The following is a 23,596-nucleotide window of genomic DNA, read 5'->3' on the forward strand; positions in this document are numbered from 1 at the left end:
TTTATAATTTTATAAATACATTATGCAAAGATTTTTAATTATTTAATTTAATTTAATTTAATTTAGAATGCAAAGATGCACACCGAAAAGGTTTACTACACATGAAAATGGCTGAAGGTGCGAAATTGCAGATGTGTTATTTATTGCATCATCTTAATGATATCCAACTTCGGCATCGGGTTGAATCTATTATCGCTTTCAGTCATGATTTTGTGGGAGATCTTCAAGCGGATCAACTTCGTCGTTATATTGAGATCAAACAATCAGATTTACCATCAGCTCTTGCTGCAAAGAAAACTAGGGAATTTCGATGCCCACCGCGTGAACAGATGAATGCTATACTTAGCTTTAAAAATATGGAAGAAGAAGAAGCTGACAATTGTCCCTGTGGTGATGATTTAATAGTGAAAATGAACGAGTTTCATAATAATCTCATGTCCTATGTCAGTTTACATGCTCTTCAAGAAGCTGAAGATTTTATAAATGACAACGATGCAGACGGAAAAAAACTGGGAGCAATTAAAAAACTCATAAACTTTATTCATCATGTCAAAGAACTAGAAGAAGAGTCAAAACCTCAACTAGAACCGGAAAAAAAAACTCCTGAAGGTACATAATTTTTTTGTATTTTTATATAAATATATATTATATTTTATTACAATTTTATTAAAAGAAGTAAATTGTGTACAGTTAACTACAGAAAGTACTTAAATATAATAATATAATACTTCAAAAAGTACTTTATCCTTAAACAAAATCTTCAAATAAAATTATTTATAATTATTTTCGGTTATAAACATTAAAATGATAAAATTTCAAGTAACTATTTAATTTAAATATTAAAAATTTCTAACGAATTATATAATTTATTTAATTATTATTTTATACATCTTATTTAATCACAAAAAATATGTTTTAGAAATATTTAGAAAAGTTTTAATATCGACAATAGTGAATTGGGCCGAAGAGTCACAAATTGAGACACCAAAATTAGTACGTGAAATGTTTAGCCTTTTAGTACGGCAATATGATACTGTTGGTGAATTAATAAGGGCTTTGGAAAAAACTTACGTCATTAATAATAAGACAAAAGAGGATGTAGCAGAAATGTGGATTGGATTAAGTCAAATCCGTGCCCTATTACCTGTCCAAATGTCACAAGAAGAGGAGGAACTCGTTAGAGAACGACTGTGGAAGCTCGTTAATAATCATACTTTTTTTCAACATCCAGATCTTATTCGCGTGCTTCGCATTCATGAGAATGTCATGGCTATCATGATAAATACTTTAGGCAGACGAGCCCAGGCCCAGTCAGATGCGCAAGCTCAGGCTCAAGCGGTGGAAGGCGGCGAAGCTCTAATGAAAGAAAAAGATACGTCTCATGAAATGGTAGTGGCTTGTTGTAGATTTCTGTGTTACTTTTGTAGAACGTCAAGACAGAATCAGAAAGCTATGTTCGATCATTTCGATTTCCTTTTAGAAAATAGCAATATATTATTATCACGACCGTCGTTGAGAGGATCTACACCACTGGATGTAGCCTATTCCTCTTTGATGGAAAATACCGAACTTGCCCTTGCTCTTAGAGAACATTATTTAGAAAAAATAGCCATTTACTTGTCAAGGTGTGGCTTGCAGTCAAATTCAGAATTAATAGAAAAGGGCTATCCCGACTTAGGATGGGATCCAGTTGAAGGAGAACGTTATTTAGATTTCTTAAGATTTTGTGTTTGGGTTAATGGTAATTATCTATCGACATTTTTTTACTATATAATTTTATTGTATAAACCTTATAATATCCATTGATAAATTTTATTACCATTATGATTAACATTACCATATTATAAATATATATTAATTTATATTTAAATATATTATCTTTTCTCCTTCATATATATAAGATAATGACACGGTTATTAACTAAATATAGTACTTGAAGCTGGAGTATAATAATAGAGAAATTTATTTATTTTTAAGGTGAAAGCGTCGAAGAAAATGCTAATTTGGTTATTAGGCTATTAATTCGTCGACCAGAATGTCTTGGGCCTGCATTGAGAGGAGAAGGTGAAGGATTACTAAGAGCTATTATGGATGCTAATAAAATGTCTGAAAAAATTGCTGATAGGCGAAGGGTAAGTTATTTTTAAAAATTATGCCAATAAAAACAATTTAAATTGATTAAAGTTAAATGAAAGAAAAATGCAGGCGATTAATGCATATGTTGTGCGCGTGATACGCAAGGTATTTAAAGCAATAATTTCATATAAAACTTAACCTTTGTGCGTTCTTAATTAAAAGAAAAGCTTATTATTTGATATTTATTTTGAAATCTTTTAACAATTGAATAGCGAATTTTATATTTACACCAATATTTCAATATATATATATATATATATATGAAATGCGTCTATTCACAGCATGAATAAAATGTATAGTCTCATTACTAAGATTAGAAAATAATATTTTGTATATACATAAAAAATAAATAATACATTAATATGATGATATCGTATTACAAAAAAATATCAATTTACGTAAAGCAAGATAAACTAATTTTTTATTTAGTCCTTTGATTGTTATTGTATTTAATTTAATCTATGTTAGTTTATGCATGAGTTGATTAATGTTACACATTAGCGAGTTATCAACTTATTACTTTAAATAGTTGCACGATGAAGGTGATGATAATATAGTAACTCAATTTGAGCATCCGCTTCCGGAATCTGACGACGATGAGGATTACATTGATACTGGAGCTGCGATTCTGAATTTTTATTGCACCCTTGTAGACTTACTTGGACGATGTGCTCCTGATTCATCAGTTATCGAACAAGGTTTAAATTTTAAAAACAATTATTTGAGCTTAGCGTAATTATAAAAGATTTAAATTATATTCCAGCGTCATAAATTTAACAATGAAAATAAAAAATCTTAAGTCATGTACATTTACTAGTTAAAAAATTTTGTTTAATGATTTATTTTGGTATTGTAGGAAAAAATGAATCTCTACGTGCAAGAGCTATTCTTAGATCATTAGTACCATTAGATGATCTTCAAGGTGTTTTATCTCTTCGATTTACTTTACTTAATCCAGCTGTTGGTGAACCAAGTCCAAAAAGTGATACGCCGTCTGGCTTAATTCCCGGTCATAAGCAGAGTATAGTTCTTTTTTTAGAACGCGTTTATGGTATAGAAACACAAGAGTTATTTTTTAAACTGTTAGAAGAAGCATTTTTACCAGATTTAAGAGCTGCCACAATGCTAGATCGGGTAAGGAAATATTATTACATTAATACAATATCAATTATAAAATAATACAATGTTAAGTGACCATCGTATTAATCGAAATAAAATCATCTTATATTATTTTAAATATTTATATTCTAAATATGTAATTTAACTTAGTTATATTAAATCCAATTAATTTCTAAAGTTTTAGCTTTAATAAGAAATAATGTTGTTCTTTGACTATGAAAATTTTACGAACTACGGTATTTATAAACTATGTTGTATATCCATTAAATGAACTGCTAAATTTTAAGCGCAGTAGTAAGTAAAGAGAATTTATTGCTTTTTAAATATTGCCAATTCCAATTTTTTAATGTCAAACTTTTTAAAATAATTTACCTCCAGTAAATTACGTTTATAAGTCATTAAGAAAATTTTGTTTCCATTTTTGAGTTAAGTTAAAGATTTTCCATTAATTATAATATTACATTGATTATGTTTATTACATACCTTTTCAATAAAAATAGTAATATTTCAAATTTATTTTTAGAATGATGGATATGAATCCGATATGGCACTCGCTATGAATCGTTATATTGGCGTTAGCATTTTACCTTTACTTATTAAACATTCAAAATTTTATAGTGAAGCGGATAATTATGCTAATTTATTAGATGCAACTTTACACACAGTTTATCGCTTAAGCAAAAATCGAATGCTTACTAAAGGGCAACGCGAGGCAGTTTCAGATTTTTTGGTGGCTTTAACTAGGTATTATATTGTAGCTATAAAATAGTCTTATTAATAATAATTTCATATACTAGGAATTTCTATATTTTAGTCAGATGCAGCCAAGCATGTTATTAAAGCTTTTACGAAAACTAACCGTCGATGTTTCCAACTTATCCGAATATACAACAGTAGCTCTACGGGTAAAATTATTTGTATAATAGTACAGTTGATATATTTAATTAAGATATAATTATAAGATTATTGAATAATCGCATTAATTCATAATATTTAAAACCAGCTTTTAACATTACATTACGATCGTTGCGGTAAATATTATGGTTCAACCGGGAGTCAAAGTTTATATGGAGCTTCTAGTGATGAAGAGAAACGTTTGACTATGGTTTTGTTCAGTAATATTTTTGATTCTTTGTCAAAAATGGATTACGAGCCTGAATTATTTGGAAAAGCACTTCCTTGTTTGACGGCTATTGGTTGTGCTTTACCTCCGGATTATTCATTATCTAAAAATTATGATGATGAATGGTACGGAAGTAAATCGGCTTCTACTCAGTCGCCCGATGGACCTTATAATCCTCAACCAATTAATACTTCTAAGTAAGTTATACTAATAGCTGGCAGTAAATTTAAATGATAAATTATATATTTAAGTATAAAAAAATTTAATAATAAAAAATAAAGCTTTGTACATTGGTCAAATATCAAATAGAAAGCATAGGAAAAAACCAATAATTTTTTTTATATAATATTGTATATGGTAAATATTAATAAATTCTATCGATCTTCTTTAATTTAGAGATTTAATTTAAAAAATTCAATTAGTTGTTTAAAATTGTATAACTTTTCAACAATATTCAAATAATTATTTGATACTTATCTTGTAAGAATTTAATAATTATCAAATTTTTTTAGCGTTGTCTTGAATAATGATCTGAATCAAATAGTTCAAAAATTCTCTGAACACTACCACGATGCTTGGGCAAGTCGGAAATTAGAAAACGGCTGGATTCATGGCGAACATTGGTCTGACTCAAATAAAACTCATCCGAGACTAAAACCATATAATATGTTAAATGATTATGAGAGAGAAAGGTATAAAGAGCCAGTGAGAGAAAGTTTAAAGGCACTGCTTGCAATTGGTTGGAGTGTCGAACATGCAGAAGTAGACGTTGCGTCAACAAGTCGTAATTCTCAAAGAAGATCATCCAAGACCTTGGTAAGGTAGCTTATAAGAAAACATAAATTTAATCAGTTTTATTAATTTTCAATTAAAATTTTTTAAAGATTGATTCTGTGAATCCATTTAACTATAATCCTCATCCAGTTGATATGACAAATTTAACATTAAGCAGAGAGATGCAAAATATGGCAGAACGATTGGCTGATAATGCTCATGATATTTGGGCGAAAAAGAAAAAAGAGGAATTATTAACAGTTGGTTAGTATTGTAATTTATTATAAATTTTCGCATAAAATGTTTTTTCTTATTAATAAATATCATTTCATTTTTTATAAAAAGGGGGTGGAATACATCCACAACTGGTACCTTACGACCTATTAACGGACAAAGAAAAAAGAAAAGATCGAGAAAGATCTCAAGAATTTCTAAAATACTTGCAATATCAAGGTTACAAGCTGCATAAGCCAAATCGTAGTGGAGCTGAAACAGAAGTCGCAGCTGCAGGTGCTGCTGTAGAGCTTCGTTTCGCATACTCACTTCTAGAAAAATTAATTGCTTATTTGGACAAAGCAACGATTAATATGAAGCTTTTAAAACCATCTGATACGTATAGTAGAAGAAATAGTTTTAAAACGTCTACAAGAGATATCAAGTTCTTTAGTAAAGTCGTTTTACCGTTAATGGAAAAGTACTTCAGTACGCATAGAAATTACTTCATTGCAGTAGCGACCGCAACTAACAATGTAGGAGCTGCGTCGTTAAAAGAAAAAGAAATGGTAGCTGCATTATTTTGTAAATTAGCGAGTCTTTTGCGGTCAAGGATGGCGGCATTCGGTGCCGATGTCAGAATAACCGTACGTTGCTTGCAAGTTTTAGTAAAAGGCATTGATGCCAAGTCATTGGTAAAAAATTGTCCTGAGTTCATTAGGACATCTATGTTGACATTTTTTAATAACACAGCAGATGATCTGGGACATACGATACTACATCTTCAAGATGGTAAATACAGTCATTTACGAGGAACTCATCTTAAAACTTCAACTTCTCTCTCATATATCAACAGTGTCATTTTACCAGTATTAACAGCTATGTTTGACCATTTAGCTGCTTGTGAATATGGAAGCGATCTTTTATGTAAGTAACATTTATCTTTGTTAGTATAATTTATAATGTGTACGATCACAATTGATGAAAAAAAATATTTAAATAAATATCTGTTCATTTTAACATATTTGATTTAATTTGAACATAATAAAAATATACGAAAATTCAAATAATTAATGAAATACAAAATTTAAAAAAATTTTTATAATATACAAAGTATAAAAATTAATATTATTTTAAATAATAATAAATAACAATTCTCAAAAATATTTTCATCCAAATTACACTATAATGTAAAATTTTTTATATTGAACATAATTCAAACTGTTTTTTTACGATTTTGAGTAAGCCTATATTTCTATAATATGTGTCACAATCTTGATATTCTACACTTGATTCAAGTGAAATTTATAATGAATTATTTAATTAAATAGCTAAAATTTTATTTCAAAATAATTGCAATTTTTGAAAAATAGAATAGTCATTTATACAGTAGCAATATCGTATAAGATTTACGAAATTTTTTCTTTTCTCTATTCTTTTCTTTGTGGCATGATTCTAATTAATTTGTAACTTCCTCATATGTGTTACACGATTTTTAGAATAATGAAATATGATTCAATTACGAAATGCTGAAGCAAATCGAACTATATTTAACTATATTAATTTACATTTAATTAATTGCTATTCATTGCATTACAAATTTAATTTACTATCTTATAGTGGATGAAATTCAAGTTGCGGCATACAAGATGTTAGCATCTTTGTATACATTAGGAATAGACGCAACTCTAACCCATGAACGAAAGTACTTAAAGACTGAAATTGAGCGCAATAAGCCCAATCTTGGCTCATGCCTCGGTGCATTTTCAAGTTGTTTTCCGGTCGCGTACCTCGAACCTCATCTCAATAAACATAATCCATTCTCTCTATTAAATCGTATTGCTGATCATTCGCTCGAAGCTCAAGATATTATGGCACGTATGGAATCGAGTATGCCTACACTTGAAACAATATTAAGTGAAGTTGACCAATTTGTCGAGTCTGAAAAAACATATGCTGATGCTCCTCATGTGGTTGATATTATTTTACCACTTTTATGCTCCTATCTACCTTCCTGGTGGGCTCAAGGACCAGACAACGTTAATCCTAATGAAGGTAAGTAGCGATGCAGCCAAACAATAATTTGCAAAAAATTTACTACAGTTAGATAAAAGTTATGAAACTCTAGTAATCATCGTTTATTTAATTTCTACATGTTCGAAATGCCTTTAAATTTATATGAAGTACTATATGCAAGCACATAATTTTAAATAAATATTTGTATGTAATATCTGAATTAATCGACATTCTTACACTAATACGAGTTATAATAACTTTTTTAATTCTCCACTTAATTTGATTTCTTTTCTTAAATAAAGCTATTAAAATATGAAATACATAATTTTTTTATTAATAAATGAATTATATAACGATAATAATTATAGTTATTCAATATTTATGATAGTTAATAACATGTAATGTATATAAAAATTTTTCTGATTTATTTATTATTAAGCATAATTTAATCATATTTTCATTTATAATTAATTCAAAGCAAAATATTGTTAATGCCCATTGAATGTATTTGTGCTTAAAAGAGTCATTTTCTTACTTTATTATAGAAACATTATATTAAGCTTTATTCTAAAAGAACTACAATTAATTCTGGGACTATCTAAATAAGTACAAGTATTAGTTCCTGAAAGTCAATCAATTAAAACATATTTTTAAATTTTCGACGAATGATAAAATAATTTTATTTTATCTTAAATTTTTAATTAGTCATCCTGCATCTTTAGGCACATACATTAGTATGGTAACAAGTGATCACATGAATCAGTTGTTGAAAAATGTTCTTAAATTGATAAAAAAAAATATTGGAAACGACAATGCACCTTGGATGACAAGAATAGCTGCTTATACTCAGCAAATAATAATAAATTCTTCGGAAGAACTATTGAAAGATCCATTTTTACCATTAGCCGAAAGAGTAAGAAAGCGAACCGATAATATGTTTCATAAAGAAGAATCTATGAGAGGATTCATTAAATCGTCAACTGACGATACTTCACAAGTCGAAGCACAAATTCAAGAAGACTGGCAATTACTTGTTCGCGATATTTATTCTTTTTATCCACTGCTCATTAAGTACGTTGACTTACAACGAAATCATTGGTTAAGAAATAATATTTCCGAAGCCGAGGATCTATATAATCACGTAGCTGCAATTTTTAACATCTGGTCGAAATCACAATATTTTCTGAAAGAAGAACAGAATTTCATATCTGCCAATGAAATCGATAATATGGTATTGATCATGCCAACGGCCACGAGGAGATCTACCGCTGTTACAGATGGTGCAGCCCCTACCGGCGGTGGAAAGGCATAGTATCAATAATATAATTATTTACAATATAAAATATTTATTAATTTGTATTTATTTCATATAATATATTAATACAAAGGTGATAGAATGATATGCGCGCGTGTTATTTGCATGGGCAATAGTTTTGAATCAAGTTTTTGAAAATTAATGGGAGCTTAGTGAAATTTTGATTGATTAAAAATGTCAAAATAAAATTATATTTTACGTATAAAATATAGTTCTCCAGTATTAGCATAAAAATTTAATCTAATGTTAATATTTAAATATACAAGGTCCACTCTATATATTGATTTATACTACTGAATTATATTTTCTTCTCCATATCGAATTCACTATACATTACATGTTTAATTTTTGTTTCTTAATTATAACAGAAAAAAAAGAAGCACAGAGATAAAAAAAGGGACAAGGATAAAGAAGTACAAGCATCTCTTATGGTTGCTTGTTTGAAACGGTTGCTTCCAGTGGGCTTAAATTTATTTGCGGGACGTGAGCAAGAATTGGTGCAGCATTGTAAAGATCGGTTTTTAAAGAAAATGCCAGAACAACAAATTGCAGAGTTTGCAAAAGCACAATTAACTCTTCCTGATAAAATTGATCCAGCGGATGAGATGTCGTGGCAACATTATTTATACTCTAAATTAGGACAGCAGAAAGATATTATAGAATCTGTAAAAGCACCCATAGTTGATGACGTCGTTATAAGGATCACAGAAATGGCGAAAGTACTTTATGGTCTTCATATGGTGAGTCTCTTCGATACTATAATTTCTTATTAATTATAGATTAATCTAAATAGTTGGCACAATAAATTTTCCTATTTATTAAAATAGAATTAAATTGAAAATATCGATGTTTTTATTGAATTTTATTTAAATAAAATAGCTTTATTTCAATCTATAACTGCAATATTTTTCTTAAATTTTTAGCTTTGAATTTTTTTGAGATAAGTATGATGACGATATGATTGGACAATTGTATTCTTATTTCATAATTATTTTCAAGGTTCTAAATCAAAGGTTCTATTCAAATTATTGATTATTTGGTATTGCAAGATAATCGAAAAATAAATTATAAAAATATAAACTACAATACAGAAACTATAAAATTGTAATAAAAATATTTCAATTTATATTCTTGCAAAAATTATGTTTTTGTTATAAAAGCTAGAAAATTATTTTAAAGTTTTTGCTTATATTTATTTTAATAATTTAATTATCAATACTAGGTTACATATTTCATGGAAGCATTTAATTTAAAAATATTAATTGTTGTAAAAATATTTCTAAAAGTATTTTATAATAGATTAATGTGATGAAATGTATTTAGTTTCATTTACAAATTGAGTAAAATTTTAGGAGACATTTATTCCATGATGACGCAGAAATTATGAACTTTCAAGTATGTTTTTTTTTTTTGACAACGACATTTTAATACAATGAAATGATTTCTCTTTTCCTGTGAAGAAACACTTTTTGCACTAAGAATATTATTTTAATAAACATAAATCTTTCGTTATTGACTTATCGTGTGTATATAGCTAGCGCTAAATCTAGAACGAATCAAATTTATGTTTGTATATAATTTATTTAAATAACCTTAAAATTATAAAGATTTGAATAAAAAAACCGAATATTACAATTTTATTCGTACTTTTATAATTTAAAAATGTAATAGAAAAAAAATTTTTTTAATTTTAATCGATTGAAAATCTCGGCAATCTGATTATAGGGAATAAAAAATAACATTACAGAAATATCTTTGTATATATTTAAAATTTTCCGAGCTAAATTTTAGTATACTATCAACAATACCGGAAAAACAAAACGATTTAACGCATAATAATTATATTTCATATGTATTTGATTATTATTTAATTGGACAACCTTGAGTAGATAGATCATCCACAACAACAAAGCAAGAGTAGCTATCGATCAGTGGTTTCTATCCAACGAAAGCGAGCTGTTATCGCTTGCTTCCGTCAAACTTCCCTACATTCCCTGCCCAGGTATCTTACTTTTTCATTTTCATTGCAGTGCACATAATCTGGTATGCTTTTTCTTTTTTTTAGTGATACTAATTCTTATATAGTGATAGTAAACTTATAGTGATACTAAACTTTTTAGAATTTTACATCCCTTTATTAGAAATTCTCTTTTACGCCCGCGTATTGCTGTGTGTGTATATACGCACTAAGTTAATGGCTTTTCCTTTTATGTGTGAAGCTTATCATAGAATTATAATAAAATACATTTATTATAGAATTTGAAATAAAAACGATAAAAATTGTTTATAGAAATGTAAATCTATAAAAGATCAAAAATATTTAAGTAATAAATATTAAAACGAGATATTAAAAGCATAAAAAATTATGTTTTTATAGTATGTTGTGTTAAAAAAGAATAATTATAAATTCAGTAAAACGATCATTGTTCTAACTAATTTATGTGTGTGTATCAAAAGGCAACTAAATCGCTTCCATTTCGCGGTGGGTGGAATCGTATACCGTGTGCTGCAAGAAAACGAGCAGCCATGGCATGCCTTCGTAGTGAACCCCTCTACAAACTTAGGAGGTAACAAAAAAAAATAGTTTTGAGACTAATGCATTGCAATATTATACCTGAAAAATATTAGATTAATTTTTGTAAAAATGTTCTTCTTATGAATGAATCCTATGTATTTGATTCGAGCTAAAATTCTATTATATTTGAGTTTTATAGTCTGTGTACATTATTATTTATTCATGATACTATTTGAATAATTATTATCTAGATAAAAGAATTTTATACAAGTAAAGTTCTTTTTTCTATCATTCATACAAATTAAAGTCATCTGTATATTAAGAATATATAGTAATTGCGAGACACGTTCATGGAAATACATTACTTAGAAGAATTCTAATTTATTATTCAGAAAATAGATATTATCTTATCGATGCAATCATAATTATTTAAATATCAAGAACTTTTACTAATATTTTAGAAATGTTATTTTACATTTATAAACATGTAAATGTATACGATATACATATTCGTAAGTATAATATTAATATTCTTGATGAAGCTGTATCTCCGTAATTTTAATGATTTTGACATTTATATATAAATATATATGTATCTTTATATATATATATATATATATATATATATATATATATATATATATATATATATATATATATATATTTATTTAGTTTTTGTGTAGTAATGTCAAAGCATGCATTAATATGAATCAGAGGAACCAACGATCGAAAACCAAGTTTAATTGAGACTATTTTTATCAGTTATAGAAAATCATCCGTTTAAACAGTTTTTATCGTAATTTTAATCTGATACTAAATTATAGTAAGTTTCATTTTGTTGCATTGGATAAAAATTAACTTTTTAAATGTTTGATATACAATTACTAATGCTTGAAATTTACTGTATTCTCTTATGCAGATAAGTGAAAAATGACTTATTATTGAATAATGTTACTTATTTTTTAAATTTACAATAGTAAGAACGCCCATTAATCTTTGATAAAAATTGTTTTTTATTTTATATAGCCAATCAAACTGATAATATAATTTATTATGCAGTATTGCATAAATTACCCACTGACTGAAGATATTATATCTCAAGTACAGACAGTAAAAAATGTATACTTGTGCTACATTATACAAAGTTCTATTATTTATTAATTATTTATCTAGATTAGTCAATTTTAAAATCAAAGAAATTGTTTGAAGAATCGATATATATATATATATATATATATATATATATATATGTATTAATATTTCGGAATATACTCTACGTAGTGTAAAGTATATATATATATACTTAATATATATATATATATATATATATATATATAATACACGTAAAATTTTACTTATATTTTAATAATATAATAAAAAAAACTCTTTTCTTTTTGTAATTTAGGCATAGGGCAATCAATATTTTTGCGAGAACATATTATGAACTATGGTTACAAGACGAAAATGTAGGACAAGAAATAATGATTGAAGATCTAACAGTAAGAATGATTTTTTCTTTATTCTACATGTAAAAGCAAGTTGATTTAATCTTTTAAGTTATTATTTACAATAAGAACATTCATTTGAAAATTATCAATTATTTAGTGAAAAAAAAATCATCATACATTGGCAATACTATTATGCTAATGAATAAAGAAGATAAAATAGACTAACCGTATTTAACATAATAAAAAAAATTAATAAAATTCGTATAATAATATTAATTCATACTTTTAATAATATTTCTTATTATTTATTACAAAACTAGATAAAATAATTAGAATAAATTGAATGAAAAATAACTGAAAGAGTATTAATCACAAACTTCACTGTTCGAAAATTGAGTATCATCAAAAAATTTACTAATCATATGCATCGTTATATTTTAATTTCATTCAAATATTATTTTTAGAAACTAATTTTAAACAAATGAATTAAGTATAATTTTAAATACTCACATTAATATTTTACAGGTAATTCTACTTTAATATACAAAAATAGAATTAATTCAAAATAGCCGTATAATAATCAAAATTAATTAAATTTAACTTTAAATAATATTTATTCTGACTAATACATTAACCATGTAAGACTTGAAAAATATATGAAATAAATATTAAAATTTAAGATTTATATTTTACATATTATAAATTCCTTGTCTACGTATTTTCTCTGTTTCTGTGCTCAAAATTAAAATAAAATTTATAGCAAACTTTTGAAGATTCCGAATCTAAGAAGATGGATAAAGTTGAGGACGAAGGTAAACCTGATCCATTAACGCAGTTGGTAACAACATTCTGTCGAGGTGCAATGACGGAACGTTCCGGTGCTCTACAAGAGGATTTACTTTACATGAGCTATGCCCAGATTATTTCTAAATCGTGTGGCGAGGAAGAGGAAGAGGGTGATGACGAAGGCGGCGGTAGCGAAGAAGAAGGCGGTGCTTCTATTCATGTAAGTTTAAAATTGAATTACCTTAAATTGATTACTTCAATTTGTTATTACTATTTATTAATCAAAAAGTTTACAACAGCTGAAATATAATTTAACTAATATTAATATTATGCATTAAAAAAGTAAAAAAAATTTTAATATATTAAATTCACATATTAAAGTTTCAGTATTCTTATAATAACACTAATAATTTAATCTAATTTGATTCATTTATTTATTCATTTTACGCTTACTATAATTTAGACACGAATGCAAAAATTCATGGTAAGAAAGTTCTTTATGAAATTAAATAATTATATTGTACATTATATTGTGTTTTATTATATGCTTTCTCTATATCATCCAGTATATTATAACTTCTTAAGTATTTAAACATATTATTTATATTTAATGTAGTCTAATATAATATTATAATGAAATATTACTAAATTCGTTTTCTTTTATTTTCTGCTTTTTGAACATTATATTTTATTGACCTGTGATAAATAATATTAATAATAATGGAAAGCTTATAAAACGACCAGATATTCTAATATTATTTGATATTTGTAGTTAATTTAATAGTCGGAAATCATAGTTTTTATTTTTTTAATACTGTTTATAGTTTTTAATTTGTATTTTACATGTTTTGCTATCAAATTATTTAAATTTTACATTCCATTAGAATAATTTTTCATTATTAACATTATAATGAATAAATTCACACGATTTAATAATAATATGTAAGTTTGAATATATATTTTATTTATAATAACTTTATAATATTTTAAAGTATATTGTCATTAATGATCTTTAATTAATAAATTATTTCATAGAATTTTTGTGTTTATTCTAGTATCTGCAGTTTGTAGCTTAAGTAGAAACCTTACAACCTACTATCAATAAACAAGATTAGTTAAAAAACTTAAGATTAAGTAAATTTATTTATATGTACATATGTATGTATGTATATGTCTCTCTATGTATGTATATGTGTAGGAACAAGAGATTGAGAAGCAAAAGCTTCTATTCAATCAAGCCAGATTAGCGGATAGAGGAGTCGCCGAGATGGTTCTCCTACACATATCGGCTTGCAAAGGTATACCTAGCGAAATGGTAATGAAAACATTACAGCTTGGTATTTCCATTCTTCGTGGTGGTAATATTGACATACAGAAGGGTATGCTCAATCATCTTAAAGAAAAAAAAGATGTCGGCTTCTTTACTTCGATTGCTGGTCTGATGAATAGTTGTAGTGTTTTGGATTTAGACGCTTTCGAGAGGAATACGAAAGCCGAAGGACTGGGCGTTGGTTCTGAAGGAGCTGCTGGCGAAAAAAATATGCACGATGCAGAATTTACTTGTGCCCTATTTCGATTTATTCAATTGACATGCGAAGGCCATAATTTAGGTAAATTATTATAATTTATTACAATGAGATAACTTTAATAAATTGCAAGCATGATTTGTCCCTAATTATCTCGCTAATTCTATAATTTTGAATATATTATTTAATATGAAATAAGTAGTTAAGAATTTTTATTCCTAAGACAATGTTTAGAAATTTAAACTGAAAATATGTTTTTCAAATATATTGCATACGTTCCACCCAACCAACATGTTTTTAATAGAGAATCATGTTTTTTAATATTTACTTCAGTAAATTTAAAGATAATGTTTATGCTTGTATAAATTATTTAATTTTCTTATTCTATTAACAGCTTTCACTCGCGAAAGACGCAATTCTCTTATGCAAGGCTTCTATTATGTATTATTTATAAAATATCATATTATGTATATTTAAATTTAAATTTCTTTAGTATAATCAAATTTCAGTTTTATAGTAATGAATAAAAAATGAAGTGTTTATTAAAATAAATCAATTTAATTAATCTGTTTATTAATTTGACAAAAATCGACAATATTTATGAATAGATTGGCAAAATTATTTGAGAACACAAGCTGGAAACACAACAACGGTAAATGTAGTAATCTGTACGGTTGATTATTTACTTCGCCTTCAAGAATCTATCATGGACTTCTACTGGCATTATTCTAGTAAAGAATTGATAGACCCTGCGGGCAAAGCAAACTTCTTCAAAGCCATCGGTGTAGCTAGTCAAGTATTTAATACATTGACCGAGGTCATTCAAGGTCCATGCGCTCAGAATCAACAGGCTCTAGCTCATTCGAGACTGTGGGATGCAGTTGGTGGTTTCCTTTTCCTCTTTTCACATATGCAAGATAAATTATCCAAACACTCGAGTCAAGTGGATTTATTAAAGGAATTGTTAAATCTACAGAAAGACATGATAACTATGATGTTATCGATGCTTGAAGGTTTGTAGCAACTTTTATGATAAATACGTATTTTCCCATTTCTTATTCGCTTGGTAATTTGAGATGATACATATTTCAACGATTAATATTAATTTTGAAAAGGCAAAATAAAAAAGTTAATGAACATTTATAATAAGATGAAATAAGTATTTAAATATTTAAACATTGTTTATCCACAACTAAAAATCTGTAAATTATATATATATATATATATATATATATATATTTATTTATTTATTTATTTATTTATTATTGGAATAATAATTGATTATTTATTAAAATTATCTTATTAATATCATCAGCAGTTGAAATTTCGTATGCCAATAATAAACTACAAAGAGCATTTACAATATTTAAATGCTATATCTTTTAAAAACAAATTATTTTCAGGAAATGTTGTTAACGGTACAATTGGAAAACAAATGGTAGATACATTGGTTGAATCTGCTGGCAATGTTGAGCTAATTTTAAAGTACTTCGATATGTTTTTAAAACTTAAGAGTTTAGTCTCTTCTGCTTTTGCAGAAGCCGACGATGGCTGGGTTTATCCGAAAGATTTTAAAGAAAAAATGGAGCAAACAAAGAATTATAGCGTGTAAGTTGCAAACCAATGGTAAAGAATTTTATTTTTTGACATTATTAGCATTAATTAATATATTAATCATATTAACATTATTACGGAAGAAAAATTCTTACGAAGACTACAGAGCTAATATTACATGTACAATCAATTAGAATAAATAATTATTATTTACTAAAAAATTTAGTACAAATAATGTAATTATTAATAATTTGCCAAAGATTAAACATTAGATTAATAATAATTTAGGGGATAATTTATTAATATGTAAATTATTATTGTCATTTTTGTTATAGTTGTAATTGTAATTTTAGTAGTTGGTTTTGTCGTTGTTATTGCTGTTGTAAATTCTTATTGTTTATTATAAATAATTCTTTGCATATTATTTGAAGTGAAGAGATGGAGTTTTTACTGGCTTGTTGCGAAACAAATCATGATGGAAAAATCAACTATATTGCTTTCATGGAACGTTTTCATGAACCTGCAAAAGAGATTGGTTTTAATCTTGCGGTTTTACTTACGAATCTCTCTGAGCATATGCCGAATGAACCACGACTCGCTCGATTCCTTGAAACTGCTGGTTCCGTTCTTAATTATTTCGAACAATTCCTAGGTAGAATTGAAATTCTTGGAAGTAATAAACGCATTGAACGTGTCTACTTTGAGATCAAGGAATCAAATATCGAACAATGGGAGAAACCACAGGTGAAAAATTTTTGTTTTCAATCATAAATTCCATACAAGAATTATTTTATTACTTTATTCATGTATTGGCGTATAATTGTATTAACAGATTAAAGAATCTAAAAGAACATATTTCTACAACACTGTGGTTGATTCCGATGAAAAGGAAAAACTAGAGACCTTTATCAACTTTTGTGAAGATGCTATATTTGAAATGCAACATGCGAGTGCTTTGATGGCGGTTGAAGAAAGCGGAGGTGGCGGCAAAGCTAAAGAATCTTCTTATACTTACATGACCGACGAAGATGAGGAAAGAAGGGACCCGATAAGAAGAAAAATACAAGCTATAAAAGATGGTGTTTATTTTTTCTTTTCCATGTTCTCACCATCAAACATTAAGAACATGATCATCGATGTGCAACAAATGTCCATACCCGAGCTTCTCATAGGAATCATCAAGACAATATTCTACACGATTTATTATTTAGGTTACGGAATAGGCTGCACAATCAGTTACTTTATGAAATTATTACTTAGCCTTATGAGAGGACCAATTATCGAAGAACCGATTATAGAAATTAAAGAAGACGACATTAAAACATCAAGACATTTGCCAGCCTTACCACCAACAATAGACGAATCAAGTTTACAAGTAAATAATATCTTTTATTATGAAATCGCTTCATTTAAATAAAATAAATTAACAAATAAAGTTTTTCAAAAAAAATAGACAAACTATCTATGAATCTGTATAAAAATGTAAGCAAGAATATATAAAAATGCAAAAATTTTAAAACTTAATTAAATTTGAACTATTTTTTATGTATTAAGATTTTATAATAATGTATATGATGTACTTAAAACCTAATTTCATAGTTTAAAATAAAGTCATTTTTGTATTTTTTCTATCACTTTTTTTTTTAGTTACAATATTAATTATTTTATATTCAAAATTATATCAGCCAGTTAGCACTGATGTACATTTTTTATAAATAATTATATAAAATTATAAAATAGAGAAAAAAATTCTTTTAATATATTTTAATCAAATTGATATGATGAATCAAATAAAATTTAATTATTTTACATTTTTCAAAATTATAACATTGTTCCACTTAAAGTTTTATTTAATAAATGCTACAATATAATAAAGACTCAAACGATTTTATTTAGCAATGTTTGTCTTACAAATTTATAATTTTCATATGCCAATAGGTACAGACATTTGGAATGGATAGTTCGAAAGAAGATGGCCAAATAAAATCAAATCAACACGAACTTACTACAACAACTCCACAATCTAATTATGAAGAAGTTGGAGAAGTTATTTCTGATGAATGTGCTATCGAAGATAGTTCAAAAATCATGGATGGCGAATCCGAATTACCAGCTACGCTAGCTGATTTGTTAGGGTAAGCTTCGTACTTTATTACTACGAATAGATGGCAATAATAGAAAATAAATAATTTACACGCGAATATATTTAAATTATTTGTGCATTCTTCTATTCCACTGACCTACTACATATTTACCTCAGTGGGGAGCAAGCGAGGGCACAGGCTTTGGCGGCAGCAGAAGCAGTTGCAGTTCAACAAGCAGCCATGGCTGCCGTCGAGGCAGAGGCAAAGCAAGAAGCAATCGAGGAACCCTCCGCGGCTTCATCGATAAACTTTTCCGAATACAGCCATCGTCTTGTCTCGTTTCTCGCAAGAAATTTTTATACACTCAAATATGCTGCTTTAATCCTCGCATTCTGCATCAACTTTATGCTACTATTTTATCAGGTGAATTTTCGACTGTTACATTATATTCCAGATTTTTTATGAGTAATGAGGTAGTATTACTTAAGTGTAATAATGTACCTTTTTTACTAAATAAATGCACATACATCAATGTTACATCAGTGTACTAATAAAATAGTAATTATCTTTAAATTGGATTATTTCAATTAAAATATTCTTAAATTGATCCCGATATATACATTAAAATTATTAAAAATATTTTTCTGTGCGTACTATGGTATATAGTTTTCTATTACTTTTCTATAAAAGTATTAATTTTCTAATAAAACGTTAAAATAAATAGATATTAAGAAGGTTATTAAAATCTACTAATATATTCATATTCTCAAATTCATAATAATTATTATTTTCAAAATAATAATCTGTACTTCGGATTGCTGCAAAATTTATTTTATATTTGTTAAAAATTAATTTATATCGAATAATATAACGCAGATATTTCAAATAAATAAAAAAACAACATTTTCTTATGTGTTACATTAAAAAAAAATCTAATATTCATATAATTATAAAAGTCGTTTCGAATGAATTGCTAATAGGAATTCTACCCATTTTTGTAGATATTTAAAATCTCTTTGGTCAAATTATACACTTCATATTGTTTATTAATTCATCAATATCTTTAATCAAAAACATATGTAAATATACCATACATATTTAGAATGTATGTGTGTGTGTGTGTGTGTGTGTGTGTGCGCGCGAGCGTGTGTACAATAAAAGTTTTATTGAAAATATAATAAGAATATCGATACTAATTACATTCAATAGATATGTACTTCGACAAATAAAATTTACGGCGTATGGAATTATATGTGTTTATAAAGCAAAGATTTTATGCAAATCGATTTTAGGTAACCATTTTGAATGAAGGATCCGAAAATGACAGTAACGGAATAACAGAAGATATATTAAATGAAATATCTGGTGAAGGATTATCTGGATCTGGAAATGATGTTGGTACTGAATTTGGTAGCGGTGACGGAGAAGGCGGAAACGAAGAAGAAGAATTAATAGAATTTGTCGAAGTGCCTAAGGATTTTATTTTCATTGCTTATATAATGAGATTTATGGCAATCCTACACTCCATTATTTCTTTGGCCATGCTTGTAGCTTATTATCATTTAAAGGTAATGCTATTCGATAAATCATAAATTAAAAGACATTTATTACAATGATACTTCATATTATTTAAAATAAAGACCCTATCAATTATATTTAAAAATTGCATTTTATATTAGGTACCTCTTGCTATTTTTAAACGTGAAAAAGAAATAGCTCGAACCGTGGAGTTTGATGGTCTTTATATCGTTGAACAACCAGGAGATTATGATTTCAAAGCCAATTGGGATAAATTGGCAATATCAGCTAAAACGTTTCCTGTAAACTATTGGGATAAATTCATTAAGAAGAAAGTCAGACAAAAATATAGTGATACTTACGATTACGAAATGATAAGTGCATTAGTAGGAATGGAGAAAACAACATTTATTCAAGAAGAAGAAAGTTCTGGATTGATGCATTTGTAAATATGACACAATAAAGTATAAAATGTAAAACAAAGTTGTATTTATATTTATATATATCTTTAACTTTTTTATAGTATTATGAATATAGATTGGAGATACCAGTTGTGGAAAGCTGGAGTTACAATTACTGATAACGTGAGTATTAATGAATTTCATATAATGATTATTTATAATTAATTAATTATTTTCTCATTATAACAGTTAAAAATAAAAGTAGTCTTCGACATAAATAATAACCCTCTATTTCGATTTTATTATAAATATAAGTTAAAGTTTAAATTTTTTCAATTATATACATTAACCAATAATGTGGAGCGGAAAATAGTTAATGTATATTATTAAAGATATAAACAAATCATTGATAGGTATTCTAAGTATATTTATTGAAAAATACGTTCAAAATTAATTGTATTAAATCTTTATGTATTAACTATAAATACCCCTTCAATGGTATGAGGAAATTTTGAATATGACCGTGTTCAATGTGGTTTGAATAAATAAAAATTAATTTCTCTTTACTTCATGTTTAAATATAAAAATAGTTTTCGAAAGATTATTTTTCACATTAAATTTATATATAATAATATTTCTAAGTTTTTAATAAACACTATTAAGAAAGGAAACACTCTCACGATACAACACGAATTATTGTCGTAAATTTATTCAAATATTAAAATAAAAATATAAAATTTCTAACATAACTAATTTTAGAATATAAAATTTATATAATCAGACAAAATTACATGATCGTGTATATTAATAATTAACAAGTTTGTTATATACAAATTATCAAAGATCTACAATCTACAATCAATTGTTTCATCCAATTTTGACATATAATATCAAGCATCTATATTAACAAAAAAAAAAAAAAAAAGAATAAATCTGATACTTGAAAACTGCTTGAAATCCTTTTTTTTCAAATTAATAACATAATAAGTTTGTTAAAATTTAATATTTTATATGAACACAACAATATGTACTTCGAATATGCTTTTACTTAGGTATATTTTGAGTAAAATGATATATTTCATTACTAACAAAATATAAGCAAAGTTTTTATAATGCAAAAATATTTTATAAAAAAATTTACAGTGAAATATTAATAAAATAAATATCATGCCTCTAGGAATCATATATTATATGGTATAAATATACATTCTAATTTTCTGGATTTTATACAATTTCAGGCTTTCTTGTACAGTTTATGGTACTTTACGTTCTCAATTTTGGGAAATTATAACAATTTTTTTTTTGCGGCACACCTGCTAGATGTTGCGGTTGGTTTTAAAACATTACGCACCATATTACAATCAGTAACGCACAATGGAAAGCAGCTCGTTTTAACGGTTATGCTTTTAACTATTGTAGTGTACATATATACCGTTATTGCTTTTAATTTCTTCCGTAAATTCTATATCCAAGAAGAAGATGATGAAATTGATAAGAAATGTCATGATATGTTGACGGTAAGACATTAATTTTTACGACTAAGTAACGTTAAACGCATTATATTTAAATTTACTAAATTAACTTATTCAGTAATAAATGAGATAACATTAATAGTTTGTGATAAATCTTTAATGGCATTTCAATATTTGTTAATTTTTATGTAACTTCTTACTGTGAAGTTTATTCATCAATTTTTCTATCTAAATTATATTTATTATTGTGTATCAGAAAATATAGATTTAAAAGAAAAGTTGATTCTTATTTCCAGTGTTTCATATTTCACTTATACAAAGGTGTAAGGGCAGGCGGAGGTATTGGTGACGAAATAGGCGAACCTGATGGCGATGATTACGAAGTCTATCGAATTATGTTTGATATTACATTTTTCTTCTTTGTTATTGTTATACTTTTAGCTATTATTCAAGGTAAGATGGCAGGAAAATAAAAGAAAAGAAATTTAAAAGGAAATTTAAAAAATGAAACCAATTAAATTAAAAATTTTAGGTTTGATCATTGATGCTTTTGGAGAACTTCGTGATCAATTGGAAAGTGTAAAAACAAATATGGAAAGTAACTGCTTCATTTGCGGTCTAGGTAAAGATTATTTTGATGCGGTGCCACATGGATTTGATACACATGTGCAGCAAGAACATAATCTTGCGAATTATATGTAAGTACAGAAATAAAAATATCTCGATTGATTAATATGCAAATAATATTGCGCGAATTCGTTAAAGACGTTAAATTAAATATTGTTAGGTCAATTTATAGAAAATATTTAATAAATTAAATTTATGCTTAATTTTATGAAAAAAAAAATTGTATTCAATAATTATCCCTTGTATCCAATAATTGTTTAAACGAATCATGAATTACTTTATTTTTAGGTTTTTCTTAATGCATCTGATTAATAAACCAGATACAGAACACACGGGACAAGAAACTTACGTGTGGAAAATGTATCAACAAAGATGCTGGGACTTTTTCCCCGTCGGTGACTGTTTCCGTAAACAAAATGAAGCAGTAGAGGATGAGGCCAAGAAAAAATAACTTTCTACAGAAGTTCTTTTATACTAATTTGAGTAGTTAATTTACGCAACTTTTACTAAAAACTGAAAATGTGTGACTAATTATATTCCTTCTTTTTCAAAAAAAAAAAAAAAAAAAAAAAAAAAAAAAAAACACCAAATAACAAGATATTGATTAATAAATTAAAAATATTAAATTAAATTATATTAAATTCACTTTTATTTTTTATATTATAAAAGATTTTTATAATATAAAAAGATTTTTATATTATAAAATTATAGGAAAAATTTTAGCATATTCAATAAGTAGGGTTAAATGTTAATGTATATTATTTTAACTTCTGCTTTTTTATTTTCACGTTTTGAAGTCGAAAATATTTTTCCATCTTTATAAAGGTAGTGGTGTGTGTATGGTAATCGAAGAGGGAGTGGGTGCCCAATCATTAGTTTATTTAGCCAAGTATGTAAGAGATATAAGTTAGCTATACAAATGTGAGCACAAAAATCATCAAATAAAGAATGCCTATCAAATAATTTATT

The 23,596-nt window shown here is 26.6% G+C and overlaps 1 protein-coding gene across 1 annotated transcript in view; it reads left to right on the forward strand.

Annotated features, from left to right (window-relative positions):
* The window catches only part of RyR (Ryanodine receptor), a 42,629-nt gene extending 19,467 nt beyond the window's left edge, over nt 1-23,162 (forward strand). The window contains 31 exon segments of the mRNA XM_011498658.1: nt 67-609; nt 920-1,741; nt 1,978-2,132; nt 2,666-2,834; nt 2,993-3,270; nt 3,779-3,999; nt 4,070-4,160; nt 4,259-4,575; nt 4,891-5,194; nt 5,263-5,416; nt 5,498-6,292; nt 6,986-7,420; nt 8,104-8,687; nt 9,065-9,436; nt 10,586-10,698; nt 12,617-12,710; nt 13,420-13,665; nt 14,644-15,055; nt 15,580-15,984; nt 16,375-16,579; nt 16,957-17,269; nt 17,358-17,900; nt 18,464-18,660; nt 18,786-19,032; nt 19,902-20,177; nt 20,289-20,572; nt 20,651-20,711; nt 21,767-22,045; nt 22,297-22,453; nt 22,533-22,698; nt 22,916-23,162. Of these exon segments, the coding sequence (XP_011496960.1) occupies nt 67-609; nt 920-1,741; nt 1,978-2,132; nt 2,666-2,834; nt 2,993-3,270; nt 3,779-3,999; nt 4,070-4,160; nt 4,259-4,575; nt 4,891-5,194; nt 5,263-5,416; nt 5,498-6,292; nt 6,986-7,420; nt 8,104-8,687; nt 9,065-9,436; nt 10,586-10,698; nt 12,617-12,710; nt 13,420-13,665; nt 14,644-15,055; nt 15,580-15,984; nt 16,375-16,579; nt 16,957-17,269; nt 17,358-17,900; nt 18,464-18,660; nt 18,786-19,032; nt 19,902-20,177; nt 20,289-20,572; nt 20,651-20,711; nt 21,767-22,045; nt 22,297-22,453; nt 22,533-22,698; nt 22,916-23,078 (9,401 nt within the window). The 3' untranslated portion in view covers nt 23,079-23,162.
* Nucleotides 23,163-23,596: the final 434 nt, after the last annotated feature.

Source organism: Ceratosolen solmsi, unplaced genomic scaffold (assembly GCF_000503995.2).
Source record: "Ceratosolen solmsi marchali unplaced genomic scaffold, CerSol_1.0 scaffold10, whole genome shotgun sequence".
Classification (NCBI taxonomy): Eukaryota; Metazoa; Arthropoda; class Insecta; order Hymenoptera; family Agaonidae; genus Ceratosolen; species Ceratosolen solmsi.